Source organism: Chenopodium quinoa, unplaced genomic scaffold (assembly GCF_001683475.1).
Source record: "Chenopodium quinoa cultivar QQ74 unplaced genomic scaffold, ASM168347v1, whole genome shotgun sequence".
NCBI lineage: Eukaryota > Viridiplantae > Streptophyta > Magnoliopsida > Caryophyllales > Amaranthaceae > Chenopodium > Chenopodium quinoa.
In genome coordinates, this window is record NW_018744301.1 from 2,288,802 (window position 1) to 2,305,133 (window position 16,332).

General features: G+C 33.8%; 1 protein-coding gene across 1 annotated transcript; it reads right to left on the reverse strand.

Annotated features, from left to right (window-relative positions):
* Positions 1–7,909: 7,909 nt before the first annotated feature.
* LOC110695513 lies at positions 7,910–15,480 on the reverse strand. The gene is made up of 13 exons (XM_021872741.1): positions 15,139–15,480; positions 14,442–14,607; positions 14,231–14,311; positions 13,639–13,721; positions 13,444–13,559; positions 13,240–13,350; positions 12,496–12,605; positions 11,673–11,976; positions 11,515–11,592; positions 11,358–11,408; positions 11,157–11,249; positions 8,307–8,384; positions 7,910–8,220 (listed from the first exon to the last, which is right to left on the reverse strand). The coding sequence occupies exons 1-13, from the start codon at positions 15,146–15,148 to the stop codon at positions 8,176–8,178; spliced, it is 1,326 nt and encodes a 441-aa protein (XP_021728433.1). The 5' UTR covers positions 15,149–15,480; the 3' UTR covers positions 7,910–8,175.
* Positions 15,481–16,332: the final 852 nt, after the last annotated feature.

Sequence of the window (16,332 nt, forward strand, 5' to 3'; positions counted from 1 at the left end):
ACTTGATCATCGGAGGTGGAGCTCCAACCACCCGGAGCCTCCGTTGTTTTGCAGGTATAGCTTAGCTGGATCAGACTTCGTGACGTAACTCTCCCGAGGGACAAAATCACCCAAAACAGTATTGATTACGATGAAACCTTTTCACTAGTCGCAATGCTTAAATCCGTTCGGATCCTCCTAGCGATTGCTGCATATTATAACTATGAAACACGGCAGATGGACGTCTAAACCGCCTTCTTAAATGGTATTTTGGAAGAAACTGTGTACATGACACGACCAGAAGGTTTTTTCGACCAAAACAATGCTGGGAAGGTTTGTAAGCTTAAGAAGTCCATTTATGGACTAAAGCAAGCTAGTAGAAGTTGGATTCTGCGATTCGATGAAGCCATCGGTAAGTTTGATTTTATCAAGAATCCAGATGAATCTTTTGTTTACAAGAAATTCAATGGGAGTGACATCGCCTTCTTAGTCTTATGTGTCAATGACATATTGCTCATTGGAAACAGGATTTTGTTGTTAGAGTCTGTAAAGGCCTAGCTTGGAAAATGTTTCTCAGTGAAAGACTTAGGAGAGGCTCAGTACATACTAGGCATCAAGATCTATAGGGATAGATCAAAAAGGATGATTGGATTGAGTCAAAGTACTTATATTGATAAGGTACTTGCTCGATTTGGCATGGAATGGGCCAAGAGAGGTCACCTGCCGATGTCACATGGCATAACCCTAAGCAAGAAGCAGTGTCCACAGACACCTGATGAGCGGGAAATAATGAATCTGATTCCATATGCTTCGCTTATTGGATCAATCATGTATGCCATGATATGTACTAGGCCAGATGTATCGTATGCCTTGAGTGCTACGAGCCGTAACCAATAAGATCCATGAGAGGCCCATTGGACTGAGGCCAAGAATATCCTAAAGTGCCTGAAAAGGAACAAGGATAAATTCCCGGTATATGGTGGTTCAGAAGAATCAGTTGTTGAAGGTTATACCAAAGCAAGCTTCCAGACAGACAGAGACGATTTCAAATCGCAATCTGGATATGTGTTCTTTCTAAATGGAAGAGCGTTCAGTTGGAAGAGTGCCAAGGAGAGTAGAACTGCAGATTCTACAACTGAAGCCGAGTACTTAGCAGCTGCTGAAGCGGCTAAGGAGGCTGTTTGGATTCGTAAGTTCATAAGTGAACTTGATGTTGTACCCTCCATAAAGGGTCCAATAGCCTCTATTGTGACAATAATGGAGCTATTTCTTAGGCCAGAGAGCCAAGGGAACATCAGATAGTCAAACATGTCAAACGGAGGTTTCACATGATTCGAGATGGAAATCAGAAGGTGAAATCAGAATTTGCAAAGTTGGAATGGATGACAATGTAGCGAATCCACTTACTAAACCTTTGCCGCAAGTGAAGCACAACAAGCACGTTGAGGCAATGGGAATCAAGCATGTAGGAGACTGGCTTTGATTTCGCTGTTTAGTGTTTTAGTTAAATTTTGAACATTTAATGTAAGACACTAAGAAATATCATTCAAGTTTTGGAGTAATATAAATTTCATGCAATATTTTATTACTCCGTTTTCTATTTAATTGTGGTTTAGGATTAAATAATGAGTCCATTCGATTCTTAGAATATTCAAAATAAGGTATCAAGACCAGTCTTGATAAGGAAACACCTATTAAGTGAACATTGAATATTATAATCGAAAATTGTCCCTAATCGAGGTCACTTAAACGATGGACGATTAATGACCAATTGAGATTAGTGTGTAGTTTGATTTATAGCATTGTTTCTTGTGCTATGAGGACATGATTGTCATAAATCATTTGCACAAGTATTGGTTTAGAACCATACTGGATTGACCTATGAGAATACTTTAAGAGATTAAAAATCGTCATAAAGTATACTTCTCATTATGGCTATCGGAACCTATTTCCTTGACCATGAGTATTGTGAGTTCTCTTGTTTGAGTACTAGTCTGTTTTAATGTTGTCAAACGTCTGCCATAATAGGGGATTATAACGGCAACACTCGGGCGGCTAGGTCCTCATGAGGAGCTACATTACAAGACTGGGAATGTCCCCCTACTAAAATAGGAAAGATGTCTTTGTTGTATACAAGGCCTCTCGTAGAGCGAAACTGTAAAAATGCATGGTCGTGATCAGATGGATTTTAGAAATCATCTGTTTATTGACAGTCGGACTTGGAATCGAGAAACACTTCTGGACGTAATAAGGATGACAAAATATTCTTACCTTATACTTCATGAAGAAGACATGAAGAGACATAGGAAAAAGGCGATACACTAAATGCTCACTTGTCCGGAAGGACAAGTGGGAGATTGAAAGGAATGGTGTCCTTCGAACAAGTGTATTATTCTGATAGCGGGTTCAGAATTATTAGAAAGCTAATATATTCAGCAAGGTCAAGTGATCGGAATGCCTGGGTGGAGGCCGCTTCCGATCAGTAATATTAATGTATAATTAGTATTACAGCTTAATCTTGACTGAACCCTTCGGGTCACACCCTAGAAAATATATGAACCGACTCGACGAATCAATTTTGAAGAAATTAATTCGTCGCCCGAGTATTAAATATTTAGACGTCAGAAATTCGAGCTTAGAGCATCGAAACCGAGCGTCGGAAGTCGAGTCAAGATAATAAAAGACGAGACACGAAAATAATAAATCAACAAGACCAAAATACCCCTAGCATCGGAATGCCCCGAGCAAACTGAGTGCTAGGGGCATTTGGTATAGCATGGTGGCTAGCATGCGCACTAAGCCGAGCCTAAGCTGGCTGGTGCGTGCTAGCGCACCAATGCTAGTATCGCATGCTAGTAGCGCTGACCAACGCGCGTAAGGAGCATCGGCACTCAGCAAGCAGCCCGCATCCTTGATGCGCGTCTTTCTTGCCAGCAGCGCCAAGCAGCCCGCACGCTTGTGTTGGGCCTGCTGGCAGCCGCACATGGCAGCCCACCTTGGGTGCCTTGGTGCCCAAGTGTGGTGCCATGTGGAGCATTGTAAGAGGAGGCTTAAGGAATGAGGTGGCCGGTTTTTGGAGAGGGAGTGGGGAGCAAGTTTAGTCCCCCCCTCCTCCAAATGGTCCTCACCTAACCTCTCTCATGAGCTTGCCACTTGATGATTTATTACTAGTTTGATTATTTATTTTATTTTAGCTTTAAAATAAAATGAAAAAATCAAATTCTCCCACATTGATGGGAGAGCTTTTTCACTCTCTTGTTTTCCCTATAAATACCCAAGTTGGGGTATTGGGAAAATCACTTGAGTGAGAGTTGAAAAAGGCATCACCATTGTGAAAACCTTTGAACTCATTTAATCACTCAGGTTTTGGTCGGACCTTGCTAACTCCAAGGTAGCGGACCTAAAAGTCGGTGTTCGTCCTTTGTGGGTGGATACCGTTGGAGGCTCGGTATTTTCGGAGCTAAAGCTTTCAAGTAAGAGCCCATTAGGTCGGGCGAAGCACGCGTCAAAGGTAAATTCCGATTTTATCCTTTTATGTTTATTTGTTATGCTTTATGGTTTTATTAATTGCGAGTGGTTCTTTGGGTCGGGGTCGTTTCCACGGTAATTTGGACTTACCAAACCCCAACACATGGATTTAAGCACTCCAAAGATTAAATACTCAACCCTACAAATAATGGCAGTAAAAGGTTGTTCATCATCGGATTTGGTTTTGGGGAGACATTTTTAGGAGTCTACAATTAATAAAAATTGTTATTTGAAATTAAGGTACTATTATTAATTTATTAAGTACTGTTATTGATTTATTAAGTACTGTTATTTACCTTTTTTAAAACAAAAAAAAAACAGACGTCACTTGATATTGGGCGAGGTAACCTATACCGAGTAACGGTCCATCATTCTCCCAACTACTACTCCCTCCGTTTTTAAATAATTGCTCTATTTCTCTTGGACACGCATGCCGATGCTAATCTTTGATCACTAATATCTTTAATTATCAATAAGTATAAATTCTAACATTTGAAAGTTAATAATTTATTCATTGAGATGATTCCAACAAGTACCCACAAGACTATTTTTTTTCTTATGTATAAATCACAAACATTAGTCAAAGTAGGACAAATGAATAGTGTAAAAAATAGAAATGGAGCAAGTATGTAAAGACAGAGGAGTATATATTAATCACACCTTCCTCCGCAAATACACCTACAAGCTAAGTATATGTTCCTATAAACCACGTTACGCAGAGTACTTTTGCCCAAATGTTAACTTAAGCACGTGTATTCTTTTATACTATCCTCTTTTACCTTTATATTAAGTATACAATGTACTTGTAATCATCGGCTTTATGCCCATATTATAGTAGATTGGTGGCCTCATTGCCACCTGCGGTTTTTACCCTCCTTTATTGGGGTTTTCCGCATCATCATATCGTGTCTCCTCTATCTTTCTTTATTTTTCCGTCATTTACTTTTTGCATTCAACGTTTCCTATTTTAATTTAGTTGATTTGTAGCTCGTATCCCACATCAAATCCTAGGTACGAAATTTAGCATAAACACTTATTACGCGTAATTTCAATTACAAATTCTCTTTAAACCTGCAAAAGAGGGTGTGATCAAGCAACAAATCATTGATAATCAAGCAACATATAATTATCCTAACAATCATAAAAATATAGGTAGTAGTAAGATCCTAGGCATGATACTAAGCAGAGTAAATAAAATAAAAATACTCACTCCATGTACTTTGCAAACTACTGCGGGCCTGTTCACATTTACTTAATTTGAATATAGTTCAGTTCAGCTCCAATTAGTTCAGTTTAGTTCAAATTCAGCTCCAATCTGTTCATTTAAGTTTCGCTCCTAATTTCCCTCTCACATAAAATATTCATTTCAGCTTAGTTCAGTTCAGCTCCAATCAATTCAGTTCAATTCAGCTCCAATCAGTTCAGTTCAGTAAACGTGAACAGGCCCTACGTCATGAATAAATTGTTAGTAATTTCAATAAAAAATAATGATTCACAAGAATTAAATTTAAGAGTTAGAGAAATTAATATCACCCTTGGGATATACCTTCACGCCTTGGTAAAAAAGGTAGAACCTTCAGATCTTGTTTAGGACTTTGAATTACTTGAATTAGATTAAAAATAAAGCTAAGAACAATATATATGGTATGTCAAAGATTTAAGTCTTAGCCTTTTGGGATGATTTGGCATTAATAAAATATTTGTAACATTGTCAATTTCTCCTCCAAAAAATCTGAAATAATGTTGGTATTTATAGGCTTAAAGTCAGGTGAAGACAGATTATTATAAGAAGATAGATTTTAAAAACACGTAGCGAGGGACAGCAGTTTGGCGAATTTTGTTTTTATTAAACCTTTTCCAGCCCAATTGGAATCAAATTGATATCTTTTGTAGGATAAAAGATATGGCCGAAATAGTGGGACGGTGTTAGTTTTTGATAGAGTTTAGTATTTTGATCATATCTTTTTCATTGTAGCTCAGAATTGGACTTATGGTTTATCATTGGAAAGATATTTCAAAGGCTATTCAACCATCTAAGATTTGGATAAAAATTATGAGACAAAAATGGGACTAGAGTTATGAAAAGGGAAAATGAGCTAAGTTTATGCTGTGAAAAATGAATAAAATGGCTTTAAATATAATTTTGGCTAGAACAAAAAGACTACTCAAGTAATTCTCAGATCCATTACGTAAATCGGGACAAATTAGGCAATGAGAGGTGTAGGCGTCGTTCGAAGTGCGCCTACGTTAAGCATGTTGTGAATATGCTTGGCAATCAAAGGAAGTGGGAATTGACATTACGATTACGGACAAAGAAAAGTAAGGAGCCGCCAACAAGTTTTTAAGGAACTTGTAAACCGTTCACGGATCATTTAAGGCAACCACGAATAAGGGACAACGAAAGGCAACAACGATTGACCCATGAAGGTTACACCTCATTCATAATCCATGAGATTACTAACTCCATATGGTTCGGAACCACGAAAGGAGGATCGGGGATGATGGTACGAAGTGATTCATGGAGTCACATTCGCCCGTATTGGCCTCTACTCGATTCTTATTGTGAAAAGTGGTTCCTGCGATCACAAAGGCATGCAAACAAAATATTCAATTTGCTCCAAACTATTATTATGCTAAATTGGTTGAATATTAATGCATCACATGATTCTAAAATATTGGTGATCACTTGATTTAATAATAAGATTAAAAAGGAACCTAAACCGGTTGTCCAAATTATCTTATTAGGTGTGATTTTCAATTACATATTCTCTTTAAACATGCAATATGGTGTTCAAAAATAATAATAAGAATAAACATTAATATTTGAAGCAATTTAACAATAATATCGTTAGTCAAATCAAATATAAATAAACCTAATCATGATACTAGCAACAAGAATAAAAATAAGAGTAATTAAGTGATTAATTACTCACATTCTATGTTTCCTTGAATTGCTACATCATGAATAAATTGTTAGTAACTTCAACAAAAATATAAATCAAATGAAAATTAAATTAATATAGAGTTGAGTTGATTTGGTCCAAACCCTCTGTTAATTATACCTTTCACGCCTTGGTTTAAGGAAGGAACCTCAGATTAAATATGGACTCCTTGGAGTGATTAGGGGAATTTTTATGGAAGAATAAGAAAGTGTTTAGGCTAAAGAGGAAGAAGATAATGATTTTTTGGTGTAGAAGAGAGAAAGAGAGAATGATTTAGTGATCAAGCTTGTTGATGATTGAAAAAGGGGATATATGACCTCTATTTATAAGGAAAAAGAGGGTCGAAGAATCTAGAAAAAATCGAGTTCGAATCGGAATAAAACTCTTGCGATAGACAGCAGTTTTGCGGTTTTTGTTTTTATCATATCTTTTGATCCAAAAATCGGAATAAGATAAATAATATGTCGTTAGAAAGATCTTGAAGTCTACTTTCTAACCCAATTGGAATCAGATTAAATATTTTATAGAATAAAAGATATGGCCGAAATAGTGGGACGGTGTAAGTTTTGGATAGAGATTGGTATTTCATTCATATCTTTTTGGTTATAGCTCGGAATTGATATTATAATATATAATTGAAAAGATAATTTCAATGGCTATACAACATTATAAGATTTGGATAAGAACTATGAGGCATGAAAATAATATCTGACTATCTTTGAACGTCTATCAATTCGAATATAATTAGGAGTTTCAAAAAGAAAAGTTTTATTCAATTTCAAAGTCTTTAATCTTATCTTTTCAAAAGGGATAATTAAGATCTCTTAGAATCTTATAGAAGCTTCCAATTAATCCTAATTGATTTAGGAATGGGATTAAATCCTTTGGACCCTCCACATGATCATTGGGTTGTAGGTAAGGTGGACTTAGGTTCGGTTTGGGCTCAGTTCAGTATTTTAACCATTGCTTATTCATTATAACTCGGATTTAGGCTTATAATATATCGTTGGAAAGCTCTTTTCAAGCCCCATCCAACTATTCAATTAGTAGACCCAGATTATGGACCAAAACAAACTTGTCTAAATGTTTTTATACAAAGGACACGAAATTGAATTATTTGAAAGGACATTATTTTGGGTTTAAATACACGAAAAGAGGAAAATAAGTTATGATTTGGGAAAATAGGTTAGGAATTGGGTTGGTTTATGAAATGTATTGGGATTCAATATGGATTTAAGCACTCCAAAAGTTAAATACTCAACCAGACCAATAATGGCAGTAAAAGGTTGTTCATCATCAGGTTTTGTTTTGGGAGACATTTTTAGGTGTCTACAAGAGGTTTCGTCAACGGGCTTTGGTCAAAGAGACATTTTTAGGTATCTACGGTACTCCTTGAGGAAAACAACACTTTTTGGTTGTGCAAAACCATACCAAACTATACAGCAAACAGCAATCGTAAATTAGCCAAAAGACCAAAAATACTAGAGTATTATTCAAACACAATAAAACTTCTGCCAAATTCCACACGATCTATTAAAAGTTTTACAGTAACCACCACTTCTATCCAATAAATCAGAAATTTAGAATCCAAGAATACAACACAAGAATGAATTTTTCAATGGTTCAAGCCACAATGAGATGCTAAAATTACATATGAAGGTGACAAATGAGTGAACTGATCACCAGAATAATCCCCCTGCTATTTACATGAAATTTGCGGGGTAATTTATTCATCCTCAGCAGCGGCAGCAAAATGACCCGTCTTTCTATCCTGAAAGATAATTGGCTTTGTAAGCTAATAGGCTATTAAGCTATTTTAAATCATAAGCAAGTGTATTGAGAAGATATATTATATACCTGTAACATCATCCGCTGCTTATTCATATACTGTGTTCGTGCTTTGGCAAGTGCAGAATTTGGCGACTTGTACAATCTCTGTCAAAACAAATCATGTAAGGAGAACATCAATCATCTGATTGCAGCATCTAAACCAGAGGACTAAAATACTAGTATACTTTCTCATGTTTAATATACATACATAGCTCAACTCATTTAAGTGATCCCTCCATGTACTCCACTGTGATACTAGTTTTCATAAGAATTACTATACGGCCTGGTCGTTACAATTGCAAGTGCTGAGTTACCAGGTTCATCTTAAGCAAAACACATAAAAGGTAAAAAAAGTAGTTTCCAGTGGTCATTTTATGAAGTAACATGATTCCTATGTGTGTTCGTGAATTCAATAGGCAAATGAAACATGTTACAGAAAATTTTGGCTCTATTGATCTGTTCTTTTCACCTATATCAACTGATCTGTTCTTTTCACCTATATCAACGAGTTTTGTTAATTTATAGCTTCAAAATAAAGCTCTGTGTGTAATAAGTTATTAGCCAAGGACTAAGTACTTGGGACTAGTCAAAACCAGACATTTCCACCTAAGCTATATTAGGTAGAATAGGTGAATCAGCAGAGCATTTTTTCCATCTCTCGTTATTTTGGATGTCGACTTCCCTTCCCTGTTCACCGAGCTGTTAGCCTACCAAGTCCACTACAGCAAGGCAATGGTGATCAAAATTCCGTGAAAAGAGAAAGGGGTTGGAAGCTAACAGCTGCTCATGATTCTACAGCCATAACTATATGGCAGCCTTTTGATTCCTACTATTTTCATTGGATGTACTTAGACTAGTTAATTTTGTAGCATTGGGTGTAGTTTAGGTTAGTTAATTTTGTTGCACTGGGTGTACTTTAGGCTAGTCAATTTTGTTGCATTGGGTTTACTTTAGACTAGTAATATGTATTGCATTGATTGTACTTTAAGCTAGTTAATTCTGTCGCATTTGGGTGTACTTCAGGCTAGTTAGTTATGTTTAATTGGGATGTATAACAGACTAGTTGATTCTGTTTCCAGGCAATCACGACCCACAAACAACCTACTGAGAAAAGGTAAAGTATTGTAATGTAGATACAAGAGTTTTAAGACATAGTAAGTATCCGATTCTTTTTATGTATCCCAGATTCTGTTTTCTATGATTGGGTTAATGGAATGACCTTTGCTTTTAAGGCATGCACTGAGCCATTTAAAGCATGATGTATGATGCCTTAAAAGTGTAACAACACTTTTTCAACAAGTTTAATTTGTTTGGGTTAGATAAGCTGCAATAATTAATGACAGACACAAGTCCAGGTTGTTAACAACTTAAAATTAAGGGATTCCGCAGCTCAACTACTTTCTTGCCTTATTTTAACAAAAGCTTTGTCATTCAAGTTTAGAACCAGTGAAAGAGGGAGAATACGCATAAAGCAGTAATTGCAAAATTTTTGATAAAGGAAAAGATTTTTCTTGCAATCAAATTGATCTTTTCAAATGCATACAGAGTAGACTCTATTGATCTCCTCTAATTCAACATATACAGTCTGATCTCCTCTAATTCAACATATACAGTCATATACTCGAGTAATTGATTAATTTTACTTGAAAAAAATCGACAAATAATATGGTTTATGATAATATAAGGTGGGAAAAGTCAAAACACAATAAGTAATGTATGTGTCATTGCTTGGTCTACAAATGTACACTTAGGTAAGAAAGAACGAAGAGAAAAAAATCTAGAAAGATGGCAGTGATTAAGGAAGAGGGGCCATTGGGGTGAGAGGGGGGGGGGGAGGAGTGTGAGGTGGTGAATGAAACAGATTAGGAGATATATATATATATATATATATATATATATATATATATATATATATATATATATATATATATATACTAGGTTCGAACCCGTGCGATCGGTTTATATAAAACCTATTTTTAATTTGTACATTTTAAAAATAAAATCGATGTTATACATGAATATAAATAAGAATTATGAATAATTTTTAATTTTAAAATTTTGTATTTTCATCAAAAATTATGATGTAGTATTTGTTCAACATTGTCTAATTCATAGTTCAATGTAGGAGGTCATTTATTAGTGTGCTGTTTAAAATAGTTTTAATTTCCTACGATAAATTGATAGGTTTAAGTTGTAATGTAGATGCTTCCAAAATTTAAATTTCAAAAATGTTAAATATGATAACCCTATAAAAAAATAAAAATAAAAATAAATAAAAATATAAAAAATAAAAAAGGATGACATCATCTTTGCATTTAGACGGGAAATTTTTTATTGAGAAAGCGACACATGGGCATTGGTGATGCCAGCAACTTCTGTTTTATACATCCGGTTTACACTAATATTAGTGTACATCGAGCGGTAAAAGGGTAACTTAAAGCCAATTTAGGGTACCTTTTTGCCTTTTTTGGGTAATTTTGAACATAATATGATTTTTTATATAATAGAACAAAAAAAAAGTTTTATAAGGGTAAAAAAATTACTTTCAATCACTAATAATTTAAGTTTAGTCATTTTAAATGTGATTCTTTATCAATAATGCGTAAAATTATTTTTATTTGAATCTTTAGGGCAACTTTTATTCATTTCAAAGGTAACTTTTGATTATTTTAAGAAATCTTCGGGACGTACAATAATTATTATACACCCGATTTTTTACAAAGTTAGTTTTTTTTTTTTTCTCGCTTTTAGGGAATATCTCTCCAAAAATAGTTAAGTTGTTCGATTCTTCTAAAGCGTCAACTGACTGAATCACAGCCAATTACCACAAAAGGCATAATTAAATTCTCAGTCAGAAAAAGGCAGTAATTAACTAACCTTCTCATTTAATTTATCCATTGAATGATCTTCGCTGCCCAAAATCTTTTTCTTTGGCGTAAATCCAAAGACATCATGCAAAAATCCATTTTCCTACAAAATTGGACACCGGTAAGGTATAAATAGAAACTGCACATACGAAAAACTTAAAGCAAGATATAATACAAACGAAAGCGGTAAACTGACAATGAAGAGACCTACCAACATATGCTTTACAAATCCTCCCCGAAGGAAATGTTTGAGGAAGTTTAACTGCAAAGAGCCACATACAAAAAGTAAGAATTGTTAGTTTGTTACAAACAAGAATTATAAAATACAGAAGCAATACAATATCAAAACTGAGGGCAGAAAGGCGAACCTGAATAAGCTCTGACCATGATGATGTGGTTAAAGTCTCACCACCAATCTTTGTTGAGGATTTAGGAGAATAACCATCCTTAAAAAACAAGGTACCAAGCCATCGTTAGTAAATATTGTACAAAACACACCGGGAAAAAATTGAGAATGAAGAAGAACCTCCAAAAAATCCAAAAGATCGCGGAATAAGTTCCTTTGGTTATTAAGATCTTTCTTAGCTGCTCCTTTGCCACCAGCTTCAGAAGCAAGATCTCGTATTTGATTCAGGACTTTGCCTTTCAATCCTTTTAAGTGTATATAGCCTTCTTTAATAGCATTCTCCGTGTCTCCACTTGAACCATTTCTTTCACCAGAATATCTTTCAAAATCTCCAACATCAAATGTCACAGCCAGTGCTTCACCAGCAGCAATGCGTACAGCACGATCATCCTTATCCAACAGAGAAGACAAATAAGAAATGTACCTGCATTTGTTTTACTAAACAGATAAGGCCGCAAGCTTACTTCAAGTATGCTAAATAATGAATATAAGACTCCATATAATTAGTGTGACATGATGCAGTTGAATTTCCTACATCTCCCTTCTATATCACCCTTCAAATCAATTAACCACACAATAATACCACATTAACCTTGTTCTTATAAACCTTCTACATAACTCAGTATTTATTTACAATCAAAACTAAAACTGTATTTATAAAAGCTAAGAAGTTTATTAAACCCGCTACACCACATAGCTCCTGTACAACATCCTTCAATCTCCTACCTTGAAAAAAAGATTGCCACCATCATTTTATATAACATGAACACATCAAGCCATTTCAATTTCTTTTCTGATAGTACATTCAGCAACTCTATTGTCATAGACTCATAGCTCCTTCCCTTTAATATAAAGGACATAAACAAGACCTGGTACTACTCAAGGTTCAAATGCATAAGCATCATTACATAGAACTTATAAACAACAAAAGGCATTTACATACTCCTGCCAATCCTTCAAGCTTAGACTCCATGAATTAATTGTTGTGAGGAGAAACGACCATGCTGATACTGTTGCTGCGATGACAGCTGGTGAAGCTTTAGTTGCCACTACCTGCAGAGTAAATATGCATTTGTTAATTACCGATTCCCATTCCCCAAAAGAATTGAAAATCCTGTGTATGGATTTCATGTGTCTTAACAGTTATGAGTGATAATGAAGGACCCGTTCATTATCATTAGGGTTGTTCCCGGTTTTCTGTTATTTAGAAAACTCTAGAATAACTGGTGGAAACTACAATAAGTAGCTTCCAGATTTTTGTTGCCAATTTCAAAAATCAGCATGATTAATGTAGGCATGACTAAATTTTATTTCTTGATTCTATTTAAATGTTCTAACTTTCAAAATCATAAAACCAATAATTGAAAAAATAAAGTGATGCCAAATGAGCCATGAATAATAATAATGATGCCAAATTTTATTTCCATTAAGGATTCAACTTATAAATCCATATCCAATGAAAAAATAAACTCCATTCTTTTTTTTCTTTTTTTTCTTTTTTTTTTTTTGAAGAAATATAAACTCCAGCTTTAAAAAGGTAAGGTTGCAGACTTGCAGCCAATTTGACCACCAAGAAATTAGTATAAGCAGGATCCATACAACATTAATAGGAAAAATATAGCTCGAATACAATAAACATTAATACAAGTTTTTTCTATCAAGCAAAGAACTTTGCATTTAGACATACATTAGTACTCGATTTGGGATGAACAACTTGCCACATTATCTGCATTGACCGCTCTGTTTCCTCAGGCTCTTCCCCGCCAATAAAGGTAATAACAGCCAAACAATCTACCAACTTCATAACAAAATCAAAACAGAAAAACATCAATATTTTAAAATAACATGTATGAAGCACCACACAAGGTATAGAGTCAATAATAAAACTCACCGCTGCAACTTTTGATGATTCAGCTCTTGACCTGAGAGCCTGAGATATTGTAGGGATTGATTCCTCCAGTATTTCTCGTGCATTATTCCCTAGGCCCGTCATCAATGCCAATAGACCTATACAATGTATATAGTTTAGCAATTCATATTTAATTTGAATAACATTAAAAATAATCCACAAGATGAGAGGCTTAACCAATAGCCTGAGACGCCAAAATTGTCTCTTTCCCAGAGCCCTTTTTAATAGAATTCAGGCACTGATGAAGCAGAGTCGCAAATCTGATGATACATACAAATAAAATAAATAAATAAGATGCAAGCAAAAGCCATAAGGAATCCATCAGATAATCATTACTCCCATCAGTTCCCTATGGCAGTCAATGCAGAAGTGAAGAGTAATATAAGATTATCCTACTAGACAGACAACTATACCACACCCAGTTATTTTGTTCTAAAAAAGGTAACAATAAGGATAAGGGAGCTATCCTGTGTAGTATAATTAAATCTAGTACAAAGACTTCAAACAATAATGACATTTCCTTCAAAGATGTTAACTTAAGATCAAATAACGGCGCCAAAACATCAACTATGATAAGTTCAACAGATTCTCTAATTAATGATTCTTACACAATACTTCCACTATTATTGAACAAGGAGCAAACTTACATATATTAACACATCAAAAATTATTTAATTGCAAAGCAACTTCAATCTTCCTTCAACTTATAAAAACTTTTAAGACCTAAGATACACATAGTGAGATTAATTATATAAAAAAAAATCCTTACTTCTTTTCCACGAATTCATGCTGTAAGTTTTGACTAAACGCTTCAATAATAGATTCCAAAGCCTTCTCCCTTGTTGAACCCCTTGAACGAGATTCAAATACAAAAAGAAGCTCAATGTAAGGTGGTGAATGATCATCCCAATTCTCAATATAAGTAACTATTTACAAAACAAAGAGTAATCAAAATCTCAATTAACTTAACAAGGAGTTACCTTTTCTCAAATAAAGCATCAAGAGATTGATCCAATAAGCTATCCTTTTCTACCTCCGCACCAACCCCAACTGAAACAAGATCAGAACGGACCGAAGACGACGAGCTTACACTGTCTGTATCGTCGCTATCCAGCATTGCTGCTATGTTCTTACGATTTGAATTGCCTATTGAATTCAATTCAATTCAACAAAATTACGCCCAAATAATATATATATATATATATATATATATATATATATATATATATATATATATATATATATATATATATATATATATATATATATATATATATATATATAAAACCAAGCATAGCACCAATTATAAATTCACAACGATTAAAACTCACGAATTTAAAATCCCACATAAAATCCTACATAATCAGAAATTAAGTAACAGCCGATAGAAAACATTTATTCACCAAATTGGAATCACTATTCATTAAAGCAAATCAATTCAAAATCTCACAAAAACCACAAACTAAATCAACAGAAAGAAAACATTTATTCACCAAATTGGAATCACTATTCATTAAAGCAAATTAATTCAAAAACCCATAAACTAAATCAACAGAATTTGAACACCAACCAATAAAATCAGAATAACAACTTATAATTTAATCAACCCACAAAACCAAAACATAATCTAAACTTACACTAATATTATAATCAATCAAATTAAGAGTAAAAACTTACGCTTTCCCATTGAAAGAGGAAAAATTCTAACGACGGCGGCAGCGGAGGGAGAATTAGAGTGTCAGAAACAAGTACAAGAAAGCTGATCTAAATTGATAGAAGAAGACTTTAAAAATGACGAGTAATTGATTGAATGCGACCAACTCAAAATTGAAGAACAAATCAAAGACGATGATTCTTCAGAACACGAAATAGCCATTAAAATTATGAAATATTATCTATATAAAAAAAAAAAAAAAAAAAAAAAAAAAAAAAAAAAAAAAGAGTAAAGGAGAAATTTTTAAGGGTATATGAAGGAAAAAAGAGAGGAAGAAGTTGTGTGAAAGAAAGAGAGGCGGAGAAGTCTGGACTTGGAATTAAAATGGAGGTTTAATAATAAAATATATATATATATATATATATATATATATATATATATATATATATATATATATATATATATATATATATATATATATAGAGGAAGGCTCATGTAAGAACCCTCCTCTATATAAGAACTCAATCTTATATAAGAACCAATCTCAACCATTTATTAGTTTTGATCCAACCATCTAAAACCATCCTTTAGTAATGGCATTTCTGTAATTCTTTTTTTATGTTCTAAATTTTTTTACCTACTCTTATGTTCTAAATCTAGTCTACCTATTTTCTAATTTTTTTTTTCTATGTTCCAAATTTAGTCTACTTATATACTAAAGTTTTTTTTTTTTTTTTTTTTCTTCCTATGTTCTAAATTTTTCCAACCTATGTTCTAAAGTTTTTTTTCTTCTTCTTATGTTCTAAATATTCTTTTACCTATGTTCTAAATTCTTTTGCCTATGATCTAAATTCAGTCTACTTATGTTCTAAAGTTTTTTTTTCCTAAGTTCTAAATTTTTACTACCTATGTTCTAAAGTTTCTTTTTTTTTTCTTTTTTTTTGTTTACGTTCTAAATATTCTTTTACCTATATTCTAAATATTCTTTTATCTATGTTCAAAATTTTTTTTTTCTATGTTCTAAATTTAGTCTACTTATGTTCTAAAGTTTTTTTTCCTGTGTTCTAAATTTTTTCAACCTATGTTCTAATTTTTTCCTATATTCTAAATTTTTTCTACCTATGTTCTAACGGTTTTTATTTCCTATGTTTAAAATATTCTTTTCCTATGTTCAAAATTCTTTTGCCTATGTTCTAAATTCAGTCTACTTATGTTCT

Bases quoted from the DNA above. Each gene is read 5' to 3' on its own strand.
- LOC110695513 (XM_021872741.1), bottom strand. The intron at 12,606-13,239 runs GTATGTCTAAAT...TTTACTCTGCAG, and splicing joins ATCCCAAATCGAGTACTAAT to GTAGTGGCAACTAAAGCTTC. The intron at 11,409-11,514 runs GTTCGCCTTTCT...GGCTCTTTGCAG, and splicing joins CATGGTCAGAGCTTATTCAG to TTAAACTTCCTCAAACATTT.